The 17,421-nt window shown below is 38.2% G+C and overlaps 2 protein-coding genes across 2 annotated transcripts in view; one reads left to right on the top strand and one right to left on the bottom strand.

The window, feature by feature from the left end:
• Positions 1–3,041, top strand: part of FREM3 (FRAS1 related extracellular matrix 3) — a 125,668-nt gene extending 122,627 nt beyond the window's left edge. The window contains exons 21-24 of the mRNA XM_019534415.1: positions 164–290; positions 1,049–1,236; positions 1,331–1,477; positions 1,869–3,041. Of these exons, the coding sequence (XP_019389960.1) occupies positions 164–290; positions 1,049–1,236; positions 1,331–1,477; positions 1,869–2,399 (993 nt within the window). The 3' untranslated portion in view covers positions 2,400–3,041. The remainder of the gene's footprint in view (positions 1–163; positions 291–1,048; positions 1,237–1,330; positions 1,478–1,868) is intronic.
• A 3,078-nt stretch (positions 3,042–6,119) lies between these two features.
• Positions 6,120–17,421, bottom strand: part of SMARCA5 (SWI/SNF related, matrix associated, actin dependent regulator of chromatin, subfamily a, member 5) — a 41,547-nt gene continuing 30,245 nt past the window's right edge. The window contains exons 14-24 of the mRNA XM_019534414.1: positions 16,495–16,627; positions 15,182–15,330; positions 14,833–14,952; positions 14,522–14,632; positions 13,787–13,900; positions 13,450–13,572; positions 11,968–12,100; positions 10,428–10,546; positions 8,998–9,210; positions 7,921–8,031; positions 6,120–6,418 (exon numbers count right to left, since the gene is read on the bottom strand). Of these exons, the coding sequence (XP_019389959.1) occupies positions 6,353–6,418; positions 7,921–8,031; positions 8,998–9,210; positions 10,428–10,546; positions 11,968–12,100; positions 13,450–13,572; positions 13,787–13,900; positions 14,522–14,632; positions 14,833–14,952; positions 15,182–15,330; positions 16,495–16,627 (1,392 nt within the window). The 3' untranslated portion in view covers positions 6,120–6,352. The remainder of the gene's footprint in view (positions 6,419–7,920; positions 8,032–8,997; positions 9,211–10,427; positions 10,547–11,967; positions 12,101–13,449; positions 13,573–13,786; positions 13,901–14,521; positions 14,633–14,832; positions 14,953–15,181; positions 15,331–16,494; positions 16,628–17,421) is intronic.

Here is a 17,421-nt window from a genome sequence, read left to right as displayed (position 1 = left end):
TAGGTCTGATACTGCACTCCCTGTATTCATTATATGTTAGGATTTGGGAAGTGCAGTGATTTACCCGATTAGCAGAATATCGCTAAATCAGTGATGTTTGTAATGCTGTAGCTAGATATCAAAGCAGCTTTGTGATGATTATTTTTAATTATTTCTGTCACAGGTCAGTGACCCAGTAGCTGCTGAGTTCAGTCTCAATACTCATATGTTCTTGCTCTCCAAGAAGGACCTCTGGATATCTGATGGTTCCACTGGATTTGGAGAAGGAACTGATGTGGCTTTTACCGAAGGTAAAAATAGCCTGTACTCCATTGCTGTCCACATAATACTCTGAGTACTTATTTGAGTTCCAGAGAGTGGCTGCATTTGAGGCACTGTTTCCTCACATTTTCCTCAGTGTTTCCTATTGGCTAACTTATGGAGATCCCTGCTTAGCATGAATACTATTCTTAGGAGCCTATTTACTTTGCCATAGCATAGTTACCCAGAAGTCAGGCACTGCAGTGCTCACTGATGTAACTCTAGGATTGCAACCCAGTGATAGCCGTTGTCACCTTGATTTGCACCCAGTGTTACACACTCACGTTTGGCACTCTAGGGGAAATCAGATAAGCCAACACTGAACCAAACAGTCTTTTTCTTACTTGTGCCCTAAGTTTGAAACCAAACCACTCTGTTGAATCAGTTTTTCATATTACTTGACTGTAACAGCTATCCGGTTGGATACCCCTTCTATGTGAATGTGGGTTACACCCCAGTAAGAAAGGGAAAAAGGATATTGTTACTGAAGGACTGCATAGTAAAAACCACAAGATCAACACTATTATCTAAATGAGTAAGGACCAAAGCCAGTAATAAAGACATTATGTTCCACTAATGCATATCAGCAGATGCTACTTTCACTGTTATTCTCTGAGCTGAGTGCTTAACTACAAAGCTGTAATAATCATACAGCATTTTTATTGTTTAAATAAACTATTTCTTGTTCGTCCAGTTGAAAACAAATTATTTCCTATGGTGGTCACATGGGTTGCATTTCCTTTATTAGGGTCTGAAATCTATGGCCGAGTGATGGTGGATCCTGTTCAGAATCTAGGAAACTCTTTCATCTGTAACATTGAAAAGGTGTTTCTGTGCACTGGAGCTGACGGGTACGTGCCCAAGTACAGTCCAGGTAATAAAGAATATGGATGCCTGGCTGACTCACCTTCTCTCCTGTACAGATTCAAGATCCTGGTATGTAAATTGTTTTTGTTCTTTTTTTCCCCCTCTAGCAGGTTTTTAACATCTAAGTTACTGTAATCTGGAAACATCGCATTTACTTTTCTAGGATAAGGCTCAGCCTGAGACCCAGACGAAAGCCTTTGGAAGCATGGAGTTTCAAGCTAAATTGGCAATTGACCACACAGATGCTCTTCCTTTAGTAAAGCAGCCTGGTTCTGATGGTTTCAGTCTCTCATCTGCTCCTCTTTTCCAGGTACATTCTCCAATAATTATGTTGCAGCCTCACTTTTCTTGTAGTTGGGGAACAACATTATCTTATCGCATCTCAGATAGAAACAGCTAAGTAACTAGAGCAGGGGTGGGCAAGATGTGGCCCACCAGGCCATTCTATCCAGCCCGTGGGGCCCCTAAAAAAAAAATTTAGAAAATTAATATTTATCTGCCCCTGGCTGTCTGTCATACAGCCCTCAATGGCTTGCCAAAACTCAGTAAGTGGCCCTCCGATCAAAATAATTGCCTGGGGATTGTCATCAGGAGCCCTGCTTTAGTTTCTTGTTACCATAGGAATTATTTACTTTATGCTTCTGGAATTTGTTCAGTGTCCTTGTGCTTTTGATTTATAATTGAAGGATTTTTTTTTTAAGGTGGCAGCAGGCCGAGAATGGTACATTCATACTATTTACATGGTTCGGTCAAGAGCGAATGCAAACAGAGCAATTGGCAAGAGAAGCCTAGAATACCACCATGTGTTGTCCCCTGGTAACAGCGAAAACAGCCTCATGACTTCGAAGCGTAGTCGGAGAGCTAACCCAATTGCCCCTGGCCTGTCCCAAGACATTGGAGCAGATAAAAACAGGGGCACAAATATTCAGCATATAGCACTTGACCGTTCCAACAAAATCATCATCAACCAGAAAGATTTGTTCCCAGCAGGTGGGCATTATCAGAGGCCGGTACTGGAAATCACCAGTGAAGACTCTGAAAACAATATTGTGCCTGTTGCTGGAGGAGCAGCTGGATTGCTGCTTCTGATCTCCACTGTGATCTTTATAGTGTTTTTGTTAAAGCGAGAGAGACAGCCCTCTGCTGGAAAAAGAAAGCCATCCATTACCTACTCCAGCAGCAATGAAACTGTGACCACAGGACACAGCAGCAGCGACAGCTCAGAAGTCTAGGGGCTCTCAGAGTGCATCATACGATTTCATCACGAAAACAGACACTTAGCCCTGGCCAACTCCTTTGCACAGACACAGAACTGGCTGCTTTGGTTTTGCTGTTAGTCTTGTTACTTGCTTCTGAACATAGCCAAGAAGGTGTGTGTGCATGAGGGGGTGTGTGTTAGGTTCAAGTGTGAGTGACTTGCTTATAGAGGTCAAAACTGTTTTCCAGAATGAGTTGGCACTTGTTTAAACTGCCATTTTCTTTTTTCAAAACAAAAAAGAAGAGGAAAAAAAAAGAAAAAGCTTTCAAGAACCAGATTGTGCAGCTAAAAATGTGCCTTATACCCACAACAGAAGCCCGGTGCTCTTCAAAGGGATGTTAGTTTTAGTTACTTGTACAGTATGTAGATGTCATAGTTTTTGTAAGATGGGAACTAAGAAATACTGGATTTTCACTCCTTTGGAATGAAGCAGGTTCATTGGTCAGTTTCTAACAGGAGACATCAGTGCCCAGCAAGCACAGATCTTCCCCTAAGACTCAGATCAGAATGACTAGGTTCTGATATGCTACAATTAACTACAATAATTTTATTCTGTGTGTACATAATGAATAGGCCATAGTTTCCGATCTGGTACATGTACCACCAGTGCCATGCAGACAGCCTGTCAGTGGTACACGTAAACAAACTTATTATAATTACTTTATACGACAAAAATGTGCTGGTGGTACTTAAGTTTGTATTGTTTTAAATGGGTGGTGCGCAATCTGTCCAAGTTTGAGAACCGCTGGACTAGGGATTAGAAGCCTACACTGACTCCATTGAAAAACAGTGACTGAAGGCATGCTGACACAGATTAGGGTGGCTCTTGAGAGAGTTCTTAATTGGACTCAGCTCCCGACTGCCAGACCTATCCCCAAATCGTGCCATGCTCAACAATCGAGCAGTGATGCACCCTCAAGATTCCTTTGGCAAAGCCCATCTAAGAACTGCAGAAAATCCAAAGACAGGAACAGGGAGTTGCAGGACCACTACTGGCCAAGAGCATGGCATTCACCATGCAGGTAAGCTCCAAACACATTGGGGAAAGGAGAGGTTCAAGATGCAACTGGGAATGGGGCTTATACTCAAGATAGCAGTGTGTATAGGCCTGAAGTAGATATATTGGGAACCCGCCCCAGCATAGGCAAGCCCATACTTGACAGCGAAATCCCATATGCCAATGACAACTGATAAAGCTGGGTACTCACCACACAAATTGCTTCATGACGATTCTCTATTTCAGGGCATCCTTTCTTTGTTGTAGTTAATGGGTCAGTGGATCACTTGTTTCTTCAGACAGCTCCCTGGTGAGGGTCCTGGGGTTGTGCCATTACAGATGGTGTTCACTTTCTGCAAACAAACTTCACTCAACAACAAGATTTTAAACCCCTGGGTAGATACAGGTCACTCATGTCATCAAAATATGTCGCTTGTGGAAACTACGTGGGAGGCAGTGGCAGGGAAGGACAGAACCCCACCATTGTTAGAGCCTTGACACAGAGGCAGTTAAATAAGCCAGAAAAGGCCACAACCTAAACTTCACTATGGCAATAGAAAATAATACTGGTGTCCTCTAGAACGCAGAAAAGTTCTTTAATCTGCTTCCCTTGGAGATCTCCATTATGAGCTTGTATTCTAATGGTAAAAACAAGAGGCAGCAACCTGTTTCTAGTCACTGCTCAACTATTCTATGAATTTTTTCAAGCTGTTTATAAATATTGAATAGTTTACAAATTATGTGAGGAAACCACATAGACAAGCTTTTTTGCAGTATGCTAATGGACTGTTCAGAAAAGTGTCAAATAAATTATTCACTCAATTCTGTTGCTAAATGTAAGCCTGTATTAATCCTGCGTGAATTCTATTTCCAGCAATTTTCACTGCAGGCAAATCAATTTTAAGGCTTGGGGAAGATAATTGGCTTTACAAATCAGTAAGATCAGTAACTGCTGTAGTACCTGGCTCAGGAGACCATTTAAACCATAATTGTACTTAAAAATGGCTTTCAGATGTACCTTTTCTTATATGGCTAACAAGGTGCTATAGCATTCTGAGAGCTATTTCGACTGCTGTTACAGATTTGATACTAGTCTTGCATCAACTTTCTAAAAACAGGCAAAAGGATTTGTGTTATGTGAACAATGAGTATTATAAAAGTATGCTCCCCAGTTAAAGCATAGTTAACCCATTGATAGTCAGCTGGAGGCAAGTTATATACAAAGGGCACAGACCATGCTTGTATGAACCCAGTAAGTGTTGTCCTACTGTACAATTGCTAGGATATAGTGTAATAACTCCTTTTGTAGAGACCTTATACAATGCTCTGTTTTGTTTGTTCAAGTCTTAGGCTACACTCAGTTGCCTTTACAGGGCACTAAAGAGATTTAAAAAAGGTGAATTTAATGCATGATGAAAGACCAGTGTATAGTGCAATGATGCCTCATTCAAACAGATGTTCCAGTTTGTGTTGTTAATTTGCAGCTCCTTCAGGAAACACGCTAAATCTCACTCTTTGGGAAATGCCTGAGATAGTTCATGTAAAGAGACTGAGTGAGCTTGCAATAGGGCAGCTTTGTCCCATCACAATTCTAGTGCTTAGGGTTTACTCTGCAGTTGAGCAGAGGGGCTTACCCCCAAATACTTGAACTCAGTCTAACACAGAAGTCACAGGGCAGTCCTAACAGGTGCTAATAACATTTACAATGCCCCAACTCTGCATGACTGACAGCATTTATTTCAGTGACAAAGAGCACACAGAAATGTGCCCATATTTTCTTGCATATCTCATGCACCTGGATTTTGAAGGGAAGCCTGAAGAAACCCCCCAAAATGATCTTTGATTGAAGTAAGTGGTAGCAGCAAGGGAGCCAAGCTTGCTGCCAGCCCCACATGATAGAGGGGGCCCATGGGCTGAGCCAGTGCGCCAGATGCTGGGCAGTGCACCCGCCTGGGACTGCACCCTGGCTCTGGAGCCAGAGACCATGGCTGTGTTGGCCTGATCTAATGCACAGCTGGGGATGGGAACCCCACAGGACAGAAGATCTGGTGGTGGGGCAAGAGAGGGAGGGAGCAATAATAGCAGCTCCTAGAGCCACAGCAGTTGGCTTTCATCTCTTCTTCCCCACCCCCTAATTTCTAGACCTGTAGGAATCCCTTTTCCCTGCGCATAATGCATACTCCAAATTTTCCCCAGCTGACTGGGGGGGTAGGGGAGGTGCAGGTTATAAGCAATTAACCTTAAGTTCTTTTTCTGTAGGATGAGACCTATAAGCTAAAGAAATTTGTTTAACTGCTGATACTTGAATCAAGCACTAACTATAGTTACATTTGCAATGATCCATTTTATCAATCCACTCAAAAGTCCTCTGGCTTACTGGAATCACTCTTATACTCTAATCCACAAAATAGTAGCATTTAAATGATGGCCTGTAGGTAGGAAGAAGGTCAAGAAGCCTAGGAACAAGGCAAAAACAACCCAGTCTAAAAAGGACACCACACAGAATATACCCAAAAAACATCCTAATATTCTCCAAGCAGTCCTGACTGCAAAATATGCTTATAGGAACTAGAACAAGTTGGGGAGAAACATGGCCTGGAAGCCCTCTTATTACAATGTAAACAGCGTGTAAATTACAGGATTCTCAAGCATTCAAACATACTCCAGCTGTTTAAAAAAAAAAGTCTAAGCCTTATATTAATAAATGAAGCCTATTTTATTACTTCAAGTGTTAATGGTAAAAAAAATTCAGCACAGCTGTTGCATTTAAAAAAGTGAAACTACAATAAGTACTATGTTTCTAGTTCAGTAAACAGATGAACCCGATGTCCTTTAATGACATAATAGTTGAGCATTGTACAGTACATCTTATGAAGACCCGTAAATTAAAGAACTACTTTTTAAATTTAGTGATTATAAAAATTCAGCATTCACAGCTTTAGCTTCTTTTTCCTTCCACGACCATCAGGAGTACCATCCATTTTACGCTTCTGTCCCTGAAAGACAATTTTTATATAAAAATTAGTAATTTTTTTGTAAAGAATTAATATCCTCTTAACATGGGAGATTAAAACAGATTATGAGATCCCAATATTTAAACAATATTTTTAAATGGGTTCAGATTAACTGGCTAGAACAGGAGTTCAAAACTAATAATAATCAACCCTTGTCTTTCAAAACATGCCTGTGCCAGCCTGAATTGTAGTTCACATTTAAAATACAATCCTGTTCAAACACTCTGCTCAAATTAAAACACACCCAAATGTTTCTTATGAAGAAGTGTGTAAATGTTCTGTCAATTACTTGCAACAAACAACCACCATTTCTGGATTTTAGAAAATCAGTGTAAAAAGTTTACTGGGATTTAGATTATCTAAGGCACCCAAAATTGATAGTCATTGTACATCAGTTATTCATCTGTTACATCCATCCTGTATTCTGTCACTTCCTTCTAGGAGATGCAGGAAATTAAATATAGCAGGTACCGTGCCCATCCTACCCATACTGCCAGTGAATTGGGTTTGACAAGTTAATACGCTGTTTTCACTGGAGGGAGAAAGTGTGAATGGGAAGCAGAAGATACGAAGAGAAACAAACCTGAGTTCTGTAAAGCCACTTTCCTTTACATCTATATCTAGATACATACATATGCACATATACAACACATACATATTTTATGGGTTGGAACTTTGAAACTAGTGTTGAATGTTGTATTAGGTTATGAGAGAGAAAAAAATCCCATTCCATAAGTGCTTCTCCTTTGACCATGCGCAATATTATGTTACGCCATCATTAAACTGCCAGGTGGAGAAGGCAGCTCATAGTTGGGGTGCATCAATGTTCTGTTAAACTGCACCCTGAATTTACCAATAACATTAATGTGTTAGTCAAATTTAGTTAAACCATATGGTTGTCCAATTATGCTAGATGTCTGCTGATAAGAGCTTTAGCAGGTTTTTTGCATAAGAAAAACACACCTGGACCCTAAATGCATACAGATGGCTTACTAAATTAATTTGGTAACAATGCAAACATGATTAACAAGCAAAGGACACCAATATAATATTTGCATTTATGAATAAATATACCCACAGAAATGGGGCCTCAGTCTGTTCACCAGATAGCTATATTGATTCATGAGGCAAAGTCCAGAGCGGGATCTGTTGCTACTCATGTTTTAAGCAAAAAGGCTGAAAATTTTGGGCCCAAGTGCCTAAAATTAGGCTTCCAAAAGCTAAACAACTCTGATTTAGTTTCCTACAAGATAGGCTCTGAAAGCTGCAGTTAAGCACTTGATTTTGAAAACTACAGTTAAACTGGAAAATTAATAAGTGTAACACAGAAGCACATGGGACACAGAACGATGTTTTAGGTAGCACTTCTCAGATGGCCAACACAGCACCCACTAACGTATTAGAACAGCAGAGATGTAGCCTGTGTAGGTTATCAAACCAGCTGAAAAGACATTTAGGATGCTAACGTTTGGAAAAAACCTCACCGAAGAGGGTTTTGGTCCACGTTTCTTCTTCTCTGCCTTCTCCTTTTCTTCCAGTTCCATGTTTTCTCTTTCAATCAAAGTGATTAAGGTATTGCATCGCCTTTGCAGCTCCTGATTATACACAACACATTAACTTGATTATTCAAAAAAAATCAACAGCATACCCATCTCCAAACAAGACTTTACATTACTTGGAGCCTGTGGGGTTTCTTAAAGGTTTATTTTTAAAAGTTCATAAACTTAGGGCTGCTATAATTACTGCTTATGACAAATTATTACATTGTAGAATGATTAAATACAAAAGTTTAGAAATTAATATTAAATCTCACCTCATTAAGACAAAAAGTAATAAGTTTTGAGTGAAACCCACAAAATAAAGTTTCACCATGGTCTAAAAAGCTTAATTAATTCCTAAATTATTCCTATTAGCTGGGTTTAAAAATTAAACCCTAATGCCAGTTTTCAATTTAGGGCTATAAAAAGCAAGTTCCTATGACGCAAATTGCATCTATAATTAATCAGCCCTATATGAACTGCTGTAACTATACAGTCACAAGTGTGCAGTAACTATTTTCTGAGCTCGAAACTCCAAATGGTCTTATGCTTAGTAAGATTTTTGCAAGAATTCCATATAGTAGACAAAAAGCATAAAACTGACAAACGCATAAATTTTTAAATGTTGAAACTGCATGAAAATACACCCCCCCCCAGTATGCACACATGCACCTTGTATCTGCATATTGATGAGCAGTGCAACCATGGGACAAATGAATTTATCATACCCCTTCAACTGCCTACATGCCTTACATTCCCATCAGAACTTAAAACATTAAAAAAAAATTTAAGTGTCAACCTGCTAAGAAGAATGTCTTGCACTTGAACTTTACCCCAACCATATAGTTGGTTCAATAAAAGGTATCACCCACAAAAATCCTTGCCTCAGAACCTGCTATGAAACCACTTCATCCTCAGTAGCATTTGTACAGATAGTTCTTAAAAATATCCAGGAACAAAACAGTATGCAGATGAGAATTTCTGATTCATCCAGGAATTAAATAGATCCAAATCAGCTCATACCATTGCAGTTCTGGACTTGAGGAACCAGTCAAATCTGAACTGGGGAGAGTTTCGAATACATTGTCTCAATTCATCATAAACATTTTCTTTGTCAAATCCTAACTTGTGAAGCATACAGATCAAGAAGCGATCTTCTTCTTCTGTGTAATTCTTCCCTTTATTAGTCCCGTATGATATCCTTAGCTGGTGGAAAGGTGCCTTGTATCTGCCAATCTAAGAGGAAGAAAAATATTTGAGCAAAGGTATGAAATAATTAGATACACAATTTTTTTTATATCAAATTATATAGTTCACATGCACCAGCCATAGAGACGATTTAAAAAATATTTTGGAAGCAAGTTCCTCCCATTCTTTTCCTCTGCCACGCTGTAGTTTGTGCTTGTGTACTGTAGATATTAGATTGTTATAAGGGGCTATGGAGTCATTTGTGGTTTGCATTTTGTAAGATGTTCCCATGGACACTTTCCATCTTACCATTTATGACCTGGACACCTGTGTTGGCAGGCAACGTGCTTTGCTTTCAACCTAAGTTTCTTAAATAAATCTGAGCCAGTGCTGAGAAACAATAAAAATAAAAACGTGCAAATCACTCTTGTCCAAGGGACACAATCTAGTACTGAAATTACTAGTTTTAATATCTGAACAGGGACATAGACAGCTGATCCAGACATGTTTGTTAAGGCAATCAGTGATCCAATACAGATTTTTGCACCCTAACAGCAGTATCATACCCACAAAACAGTCAATCAAATACTTGGCAGTAGAGCTCTATAGAAAGACAAGGTGTGGAAGGTAAGTATTTCTTATTGTTAGAACACTGTCACAATTCCAGTGCAGTATACTGTCAAATTCATAAAGTCTTTGGTAATTCCTCTATACTAATGAATTGGAGGTGTGTATATTCTTATGCCAATGATCTTCTATCCCATGCTGTACCCAATAGGTGACAGTACTATAACTTAATAATACTGTGACACCACACTCTGGATAGTATAATTTTGGCCCTATACCTGAAAGAATGACACCATTTCATTTCTGATTCTCCCAGCTCCAAAGAGCATAGTAGGCTGTTAAGAATTTCACAGGCTGAATAATTCATGTTGCCAAACTACAAGAGAGGCGTCAACTAGCAGTAGATTAAGTCATTTATAAATAGTTGGGCAGCATGTGGGTATCATCCACAGGAACGAAACAGGAAGAAATCAGCAGATCAGTGGAGCAGTTATCAAGCTTGCAAATACTTTTCCACAGTATGGAAAGAAATGATGACCCTTGAATAATGACTGAGAAAAAAAAGCAACTCCACCCTTTTCCCAGGACCCCAAAAGAGTGATTTAAGCTTGGCAGAGATCACATCCCTACAAAGGTAGGTAAGCTAGGTCCATTTAGCCTTAAAGAAGAAATTAAAAGGAAAAAAAAAGGACAAATACCTTTGTGTCAAGTGCCTTCTTTATACTAATCCGCCTCTGAATTCTGGCTTCACCCCTTTCAATCTGAGCCATGATCTTTTCTATATCCTGGAGTTCATTGCATCTTTCCCAGAACACAGCTAAAAACCAGAAGTCACTTGTTAGCCTCTTCTCATACACTTGGCAAATTGGAACTAGTGGAGTTATAGTAAGGTTTTCATCATAAATTGTTAAAATATTGCTCACTTCCTTTTCCTTTACTTACATACATAAATCCCAAACGTATAATAGCAAATCACCATGGCACTAGTGCTGAGAACTACATTACCAAATCAAGCTGGTGATTTTTTGTTGAAACAGTATTGCTATATTACTATCTTCCTTTTTTTTTTTTTGCAACCAAACTCCCCAGTCTTTCCTCCATCCCTCCACCTGTGGAGCAGGATAGAGGAAGAACAGCAGTCCCTGGATACTGCTTATTTGCCCCAGGACTCAAGTGTATACATATCACCCTTCTAATCAGAGTTTAAAGTGAGTGGCTTAATTCACTGCTGCTTTTCTGTCACTGATTCCACAATTTAAACCTGGGACAACCATTCAGATACTTTGTCATATCCCAGTATAAACTGTCAATACTTCTTATGGCATTTACCTTTTTTAGGATTTACCACCCCCCCAGACAACAGAAATGAACAATGTCTGATGGACTGCACTCTGTCCTGGGATAAAGTGGCTTATCCCAAAACATATGTAATGTCAGCTTGTAGGCAAAGAGACATGGGCTAGTTTTTCAAAAGGTACCAAGCTACCTAATATGCAGACAGGCAGCTAGTAGGATTTTCATGAGTGCCTAGTGTTTATCCATAAACAGCTCTTAAACTCTGACTCCAGAAGCCTGCAGATATTACAGTGGGAAATGCCACTTCAAGTCTCAGAAGAAGGTAGTAGCTGATTTGACTCTAGCACTGCTATTTGCCTTTTTAAAAATGTTAAGCAGTTAAGTTAAAGAATAAAGTAGAATTACGTTACCATCAATTGCAACATATACAAAAAGCCCCTCTCCCAGTGATGTTCTAAAACTAGCATGTAAAAATGTTGGGAGGCCTGCTGTTTACTTAGAAGGAAGGAAAAAAAAGAACCATAACTAAATTTCAAATGGCATACTTACCTTTTCCTTCAGCAAAAGTAAGGGCTTTTTTGTTTTTTAAATAGAAAAAAAACTGTCTTATGAAAAGTTAAGAGTTGAATCTGAAAACTCAGTTGATTGTAAAAGAAAACGGACTGGAATAGCTATGTTGATGGACATCTTACCGCACCGATAACTACAGAGGATCTATTTGTATCTAAATACATGTTCTATTCCCAAGTCAGATATATGCTCCCAGCCTGAATTTTTCAAGAAGTTATACGTGAACTTCTCAGAAAATAAAGATACATTCCCACTACCACCATGAAAAATGTCTACACTTTCACACTGGGAAAATAAATACACCAGGAACAATCCACTACCAATTAGTTATACATTCATGCAATAACTCATTTAAAAATAGAAAAATATTACCTGAATACTCAATTACTTCTTCTGGTGTTTTCCCTTCTACTTCCCGAGCTATATTTTCAATATCATCACGGCCCCATTTTTCATTTGCTTTGATGAACTGGTTAAAATCTCTTTTATTCCAGTTGGTAAATCCCTTTAAAGCAATTAGAAGTACACAACGCAAAAGTCTTTCAGTTGACTGTTTTAGATTTTGCTCATTAAAAACAAACAAACAAAAACCAAAACATTAATTTTAATTAAATTATTAACACAACACCCTGAAAAGCCCCCATTGTCATAAACCATAACCACAACAACAAAAACCTAGCCACTGCATTTTGCCAGTAAATTGGTTTATGCTAAAAGTGTACTTATTTACCCAATTTCGCTTACACCCTCTTCCTCAGTTTCACATCCTATTCTTTCTTCCGTTTAGTTTGAAGGCCTTAATTAAATCACAAACACCCACTCTTCCTTAATCTTCCACTATTTCTTCTTACAAAGGCCATTCCTAGAGGAGAATCAACTCCATCTTTCAGAAGCTGATATTCTAATGCCTTCACATGTTCATCAAGAGAAAGAACATCAGACACCCATTAAAAATCATTCAATGGGAATACTTGCTTTTCTCCAGGAACATCCTTGTTGCATCTTTCCTGCAGTTCATACTTTAAACTGCTGCTAGATAACATCCACAGTAATGACACTCGATGTGGACTCGTGTGAACCAGGAACTAAACTAGAAACAGCTAGATATTTAATAATACCCTGATCCCCCTAAGATGGATCCATTTCACTTGGGTAAAGATATTATTAAAGCAGATGAGTAACTAAAAATCTTCTTCTGTCATTTGGCTCTTGTTTTTCATATAAAAATATTCAGTCAGCCACATCATTTCACAGCTTACCTGATTAAACAGATGGGGGAAACTATGAGCATTTATACACATGCATTTGCCTGGCTCTCCAGTGCATTGGAGCAGACTTGATTAATCGAGTGTGCTCTGCACACGAGCTGATGCACTCAGCTTTTGAATTAACACACCTTCAATGTGTTTTAGTTCAAAAGCTAACTGTCACCATTTTCTCAGCGCTGATGCATATTTTGTTGTTTATATAAATGCATGCGATGCAGCGCCAGGTGCTTTTAAAACCACCCAGTGTTGGGGCGCAAGCATGTGTACAAATGCCCTACGTGTTTACACCAGTACAAGCAAGATGCTGTCCTAGAGTAACTTATTAGAATCTAGTGCAATTAATTCACGAAAATGCAAGCAGAATTACATTGCTGCGTCATGCATCACTTTCTATTGTGGGACACCTATTTGCTCAAAGGAATCAGACTATACCTAGTCTGGGAAATCACATATTAAATTAATGGGGACACAGGGATCCAACTCTGATCTCAGACCCTAGAGCACCTGAATGCTGTTCCTGCATGATTATACTAAACTAGAAAAAAAGTGAGGTTAATTGGAGATCCTCTTGAAGGAGTGACCTTACCTGGGTTAGTAATTTCTCTTTTTCTTCTAATTCTTCATCATTAAGAGGTTCAGCTTCATCAATTTTAAGCTGTTCTTCCTTTTGTGCTTGGGCTGCATTTGGCAGGTCAGGATTACGAGGTACCTGAAAAGTTTTAGATTACGTAAAGTCTGATAAAATTCCATTTCAGACCCCAAAATTCCTCAGATAATGATTCTAATTTACTTTCCAACAAAGTAATTTTACACCACTTGAATTAACTGAACAATGCAGTAGCATACACTGTCACCCCCTTTAACTGCCATTGTCAATGTTATGTTAGAAGAGAACTAAGTTAATTATTATGCAAATCTATTACCTTGTACCCAATTGTTTTTCTGTAATACAGAATCTCTTTTTCCAGTAGTTCAAACAAACGTGGTGGAAAGAACTGGAAGTCTTGAACATTAGGCTGCTTTGGAGGTCGTGGAGCCTAGGAGAGAGAGACAGATTTTACTTTTGACACAGTATGTTACCTCTTACCTTTAATTGCATTTATTTCAGAAAGCATCTTACATCCAGAACAATGTTCATTTTCAGACCTTCCCAGAAACTAGAGGTTTGGTTACAGGAGAGCATGATAACAGCCTTACCAACAAGTCACAGCAGGTATATACCAGCATACATCACTTGAAAACAGTGCATGATGAAAACTACTGTACAACAATGATAGAAGCACTCTGTTTTACTGCTTTCATTTCTAGTAAGTTATGTCCTACAAATTCAGTAATTAAATAACAAGACTCCTGGAAGGCTGAAGAATTGACCAAAAAGCTTACAAAAAACTCAGTCACTTAAAGTGCAGTGCTCATGTATTCAGAATGTCTTGTTTTAAATAAAATTATTTTATCTTGTTTAGAGCTTTCAAAATTAAAAAGCCTCGTTTCTCTTCTCACTCCAATTTCTATGCTAAGCAGGCCATCCCACAGTTTGTATCTTTAATGTTCACTTAATTCATAATATTCATTTTCATAAGTGGGAATTTTTATGAAGTTAAGTTTGGTTTCCCTGAACTTCCATCTGTTACCCATATATTAATTATTTGCCAATTCACCTTTGGCGCTTTTGGCTCACTGACACGAAGAGCTTCTCTGAAGTAAGCATCAACAGCATAGTTGGCTTTTCTTTCTCGTTTGGGTGGCTCAATCCACTCTGTGAATGCCATCTATAATATAACAAAATAAATGAGACATACAGCATTTTACACAATTTCACAGTACCTTTAATAATTGCTCTCTATACATTTAACTTTTAAGCTCATCTTGATATTATGCCTCATGTGTTCAAGCCAACAGCAAGCAGCAAACGAGTTATGGTTCAACTACCAAAAAGCAGGACTTTGTCCAAGAAAGATGTAGATGTTACCTTTTGCTTCTCTCTGTAATCTTCTCCTTCAAAATTGTATACACTGGACTCTGTATCCATAGTAAAATTTCTCAGTGAACTTTCACCCATATTTGAAAGTTTTTCATTCATTTCTGCAGTCTGAAAAAGTAATCAGAGATTTAAAAAAAAATTTAAAAATTAGTTTATAGATGCATACTAAAAATTCAGGATGAGATTCTTAAGGTTTTTACTAGTAGATATCGTCTGTCATAAGCTATGCTCCTGATATAATATTTAAGTTTGAGCTTGAAATAGTTTTGATTATATTTGTAACCTTAATCTATGACGATAATTTGAACATCTCCAGTTTCTTTAAACTACACCTCACCTTCTTTGCACCTCTTTCCAGAATATGATCAATATCTTCATCAGTAATCTCACTCTCCTTTGAGGCAAACACATGTGTGGCTCCATGTCTAATCATCTGCAACATTTCATCTTTCCCTAGTTTATTCAGGTTCTGATCCACCAGTCTTCCTAAAAAAAAAAAAAGCAAGAGAGAGACAATAATTTACTGAAGAGTTTACATTAGTTTGAGACAAAGCATGACTTCACACCAATGATCTGCATAATGATTTGGAAATATCAAAAATGAAAAGACTGCTTGCTAACTCCTCCATACTTCTATGCTTAATAATTTTTGTATACGCAGAATTCAGTCATAGGAACAATTTCCATTGTTTTTAAATAAATATTTCTTTCACTTTCCTTCCCTCATAATAATAAACAAAAGCCTATATGGTGTACACCAGTGGACACAACATTTCACCTAGCTTTTTGTTCCTGGGCTCTAGTTTTAAGTGAAAATCATCACGTGAATGTGACAACAGTATTTTTTTTAAGTTAGCCAATTTCAAGTTAAATCAAAGCAATTACGTTATCACATTTTTCCTTGCTCAGTCATCTATATTTCACTACTCTAGAACTGCTCATAGGGTGCATCTGCGCATGCATTTAAGCACTAAATTTAATGCACATTAAGTGATTTTTGACAGATGCCTACATGTGCAGGGCTTGGCATTAAAGTTAGTAGTGCCAAGTACCTGTAGCCCTGCCATGTACCCCTAGTGGCTGGGCAGACCTGGCACTGAAATTAGTGCCAGGTTGTGTCTAATACATGTGTTAATGTGCTCTAACTAATCGTGCCTAAATTTGATACCTGCAAATGCAACTACCAAATTTAGGCCTGATTAGCCTAAATTCGCCATTTTTAATGTGTATTAAGAGCTTGCACATACAGATACATGCCCTTAATGACCAATAAATTAAGCTAATGTGCATTAATGCATCTCACATAGACATGCCCATAAAGAAACAGAAGGCTTAAATTGCCCTTGCCAACCAATCTTCTTCTGTTTATTGTAATTTTTAGGGAGTTGAGGGCCCTCCACAGTGATGCAATGAGAAATTCAATTATATCGAAAACCCACTTCATTTCAGAAAATGAAAAAACACCATCCACTCCATTATCTGAAGAGAGAGGGTGTAACTTATTGGCACCGCTGAAGTCAAAAGGAAATAAATAAATAAAACATCCAACCATCAACTAATTGTAATTTTCATTACAAGTTAATGAAAAAAGAGGGAGGCAAAGAAGAAAAATAAAGTGCATGAGAAGAAAAGCTGATTCAATATACTCACCCTGTTGAATGACAATAGAATCCAACCGGAGCTTCATTTCTGCTCGTTCAACTATTCTTTCCTCCACAGTATTGTCCGTGATAAACCTGAACACTCTAACAGTCTTTGTCTGGCCAATTCTATGTGCACGATCCTAGGAAAAGAATCAAGTAAAAGCCTCACACCGTTTACTTTAGCACAGTAAATCTGACACTTGCATTCAAGCATGGCTATATAAAATTATTGCTCAAATTTAAGTGAATTTTAAGAGGGTTTCCATATTCATTTGTTAATTTATGCTTTTCAGGTCAAAGCCCTTGCAGAAACCCTGTTAACATGACCACTCAAAACTGCACTTATTTGTATAAAGGACAAAGCTTGTATACAACTTAGCTTAAAATTCCTACCAAAAATTAAATGTACAAATTTTTAATCTCAGATTTTACATGTAGTAGAAGTCAGAAGTGTACTATTAGAACCACCAGATTGAGCTCCTGTATGACACAGGTTAGAAAAGTTAGTCAGGTATCCCTGAATTAAGCCCAACAACTTTTGTTGAATTAAAGCATCTTCTGGAGTCTTGTCATAGCAACACTGAGAAATGGAGAACCCAGCACTTTTTTCAATTGCTTGTTCCAATCACCATGTCTATTCAATGTGTGTACCTTGATTTTTAATGGGAATCTGACTAACTTGCATGCACTGGTCCAAACTAAACATTTACATGCCATTCTTCTAAAAACATTGCATCAAGCCTATCTGAAAGTATCTGCAACCCAGCTGGAACGCTCAAAATTTAATGTGTGCCAATCTACATTCAGAACTCCAGTTTCCATGCATGTATATTGTTATACAGACCTTTAACACGAGCAGTTTCTAAAAAGCATTATTGTTTTATACAAGTCAATACGCTGCTCTCTACATGTAAGTTGATTTTTTTTTTTTTTT

This window comes from Crocodylus porosus, unplaced genomic scaffold (genome assembly GCF_001723895.1).
Source record: "Crocodylus porosus isolate Cpor-Errol unplaced genomic scaffold, CroPor_comp1, whole genome shotgun sequence".
NCBI classification, from domain to species: Eukaryota; Metazoa; Chordata; order Crocodylia; family Crocodylidae; genus Crocodylus; species Crocodylus porosus.
The sequence above is the reverse complement of the archived record's forward strand: the minus strand, read 5'-3'. Positions and strand labels throughout refer to the sequence as shown.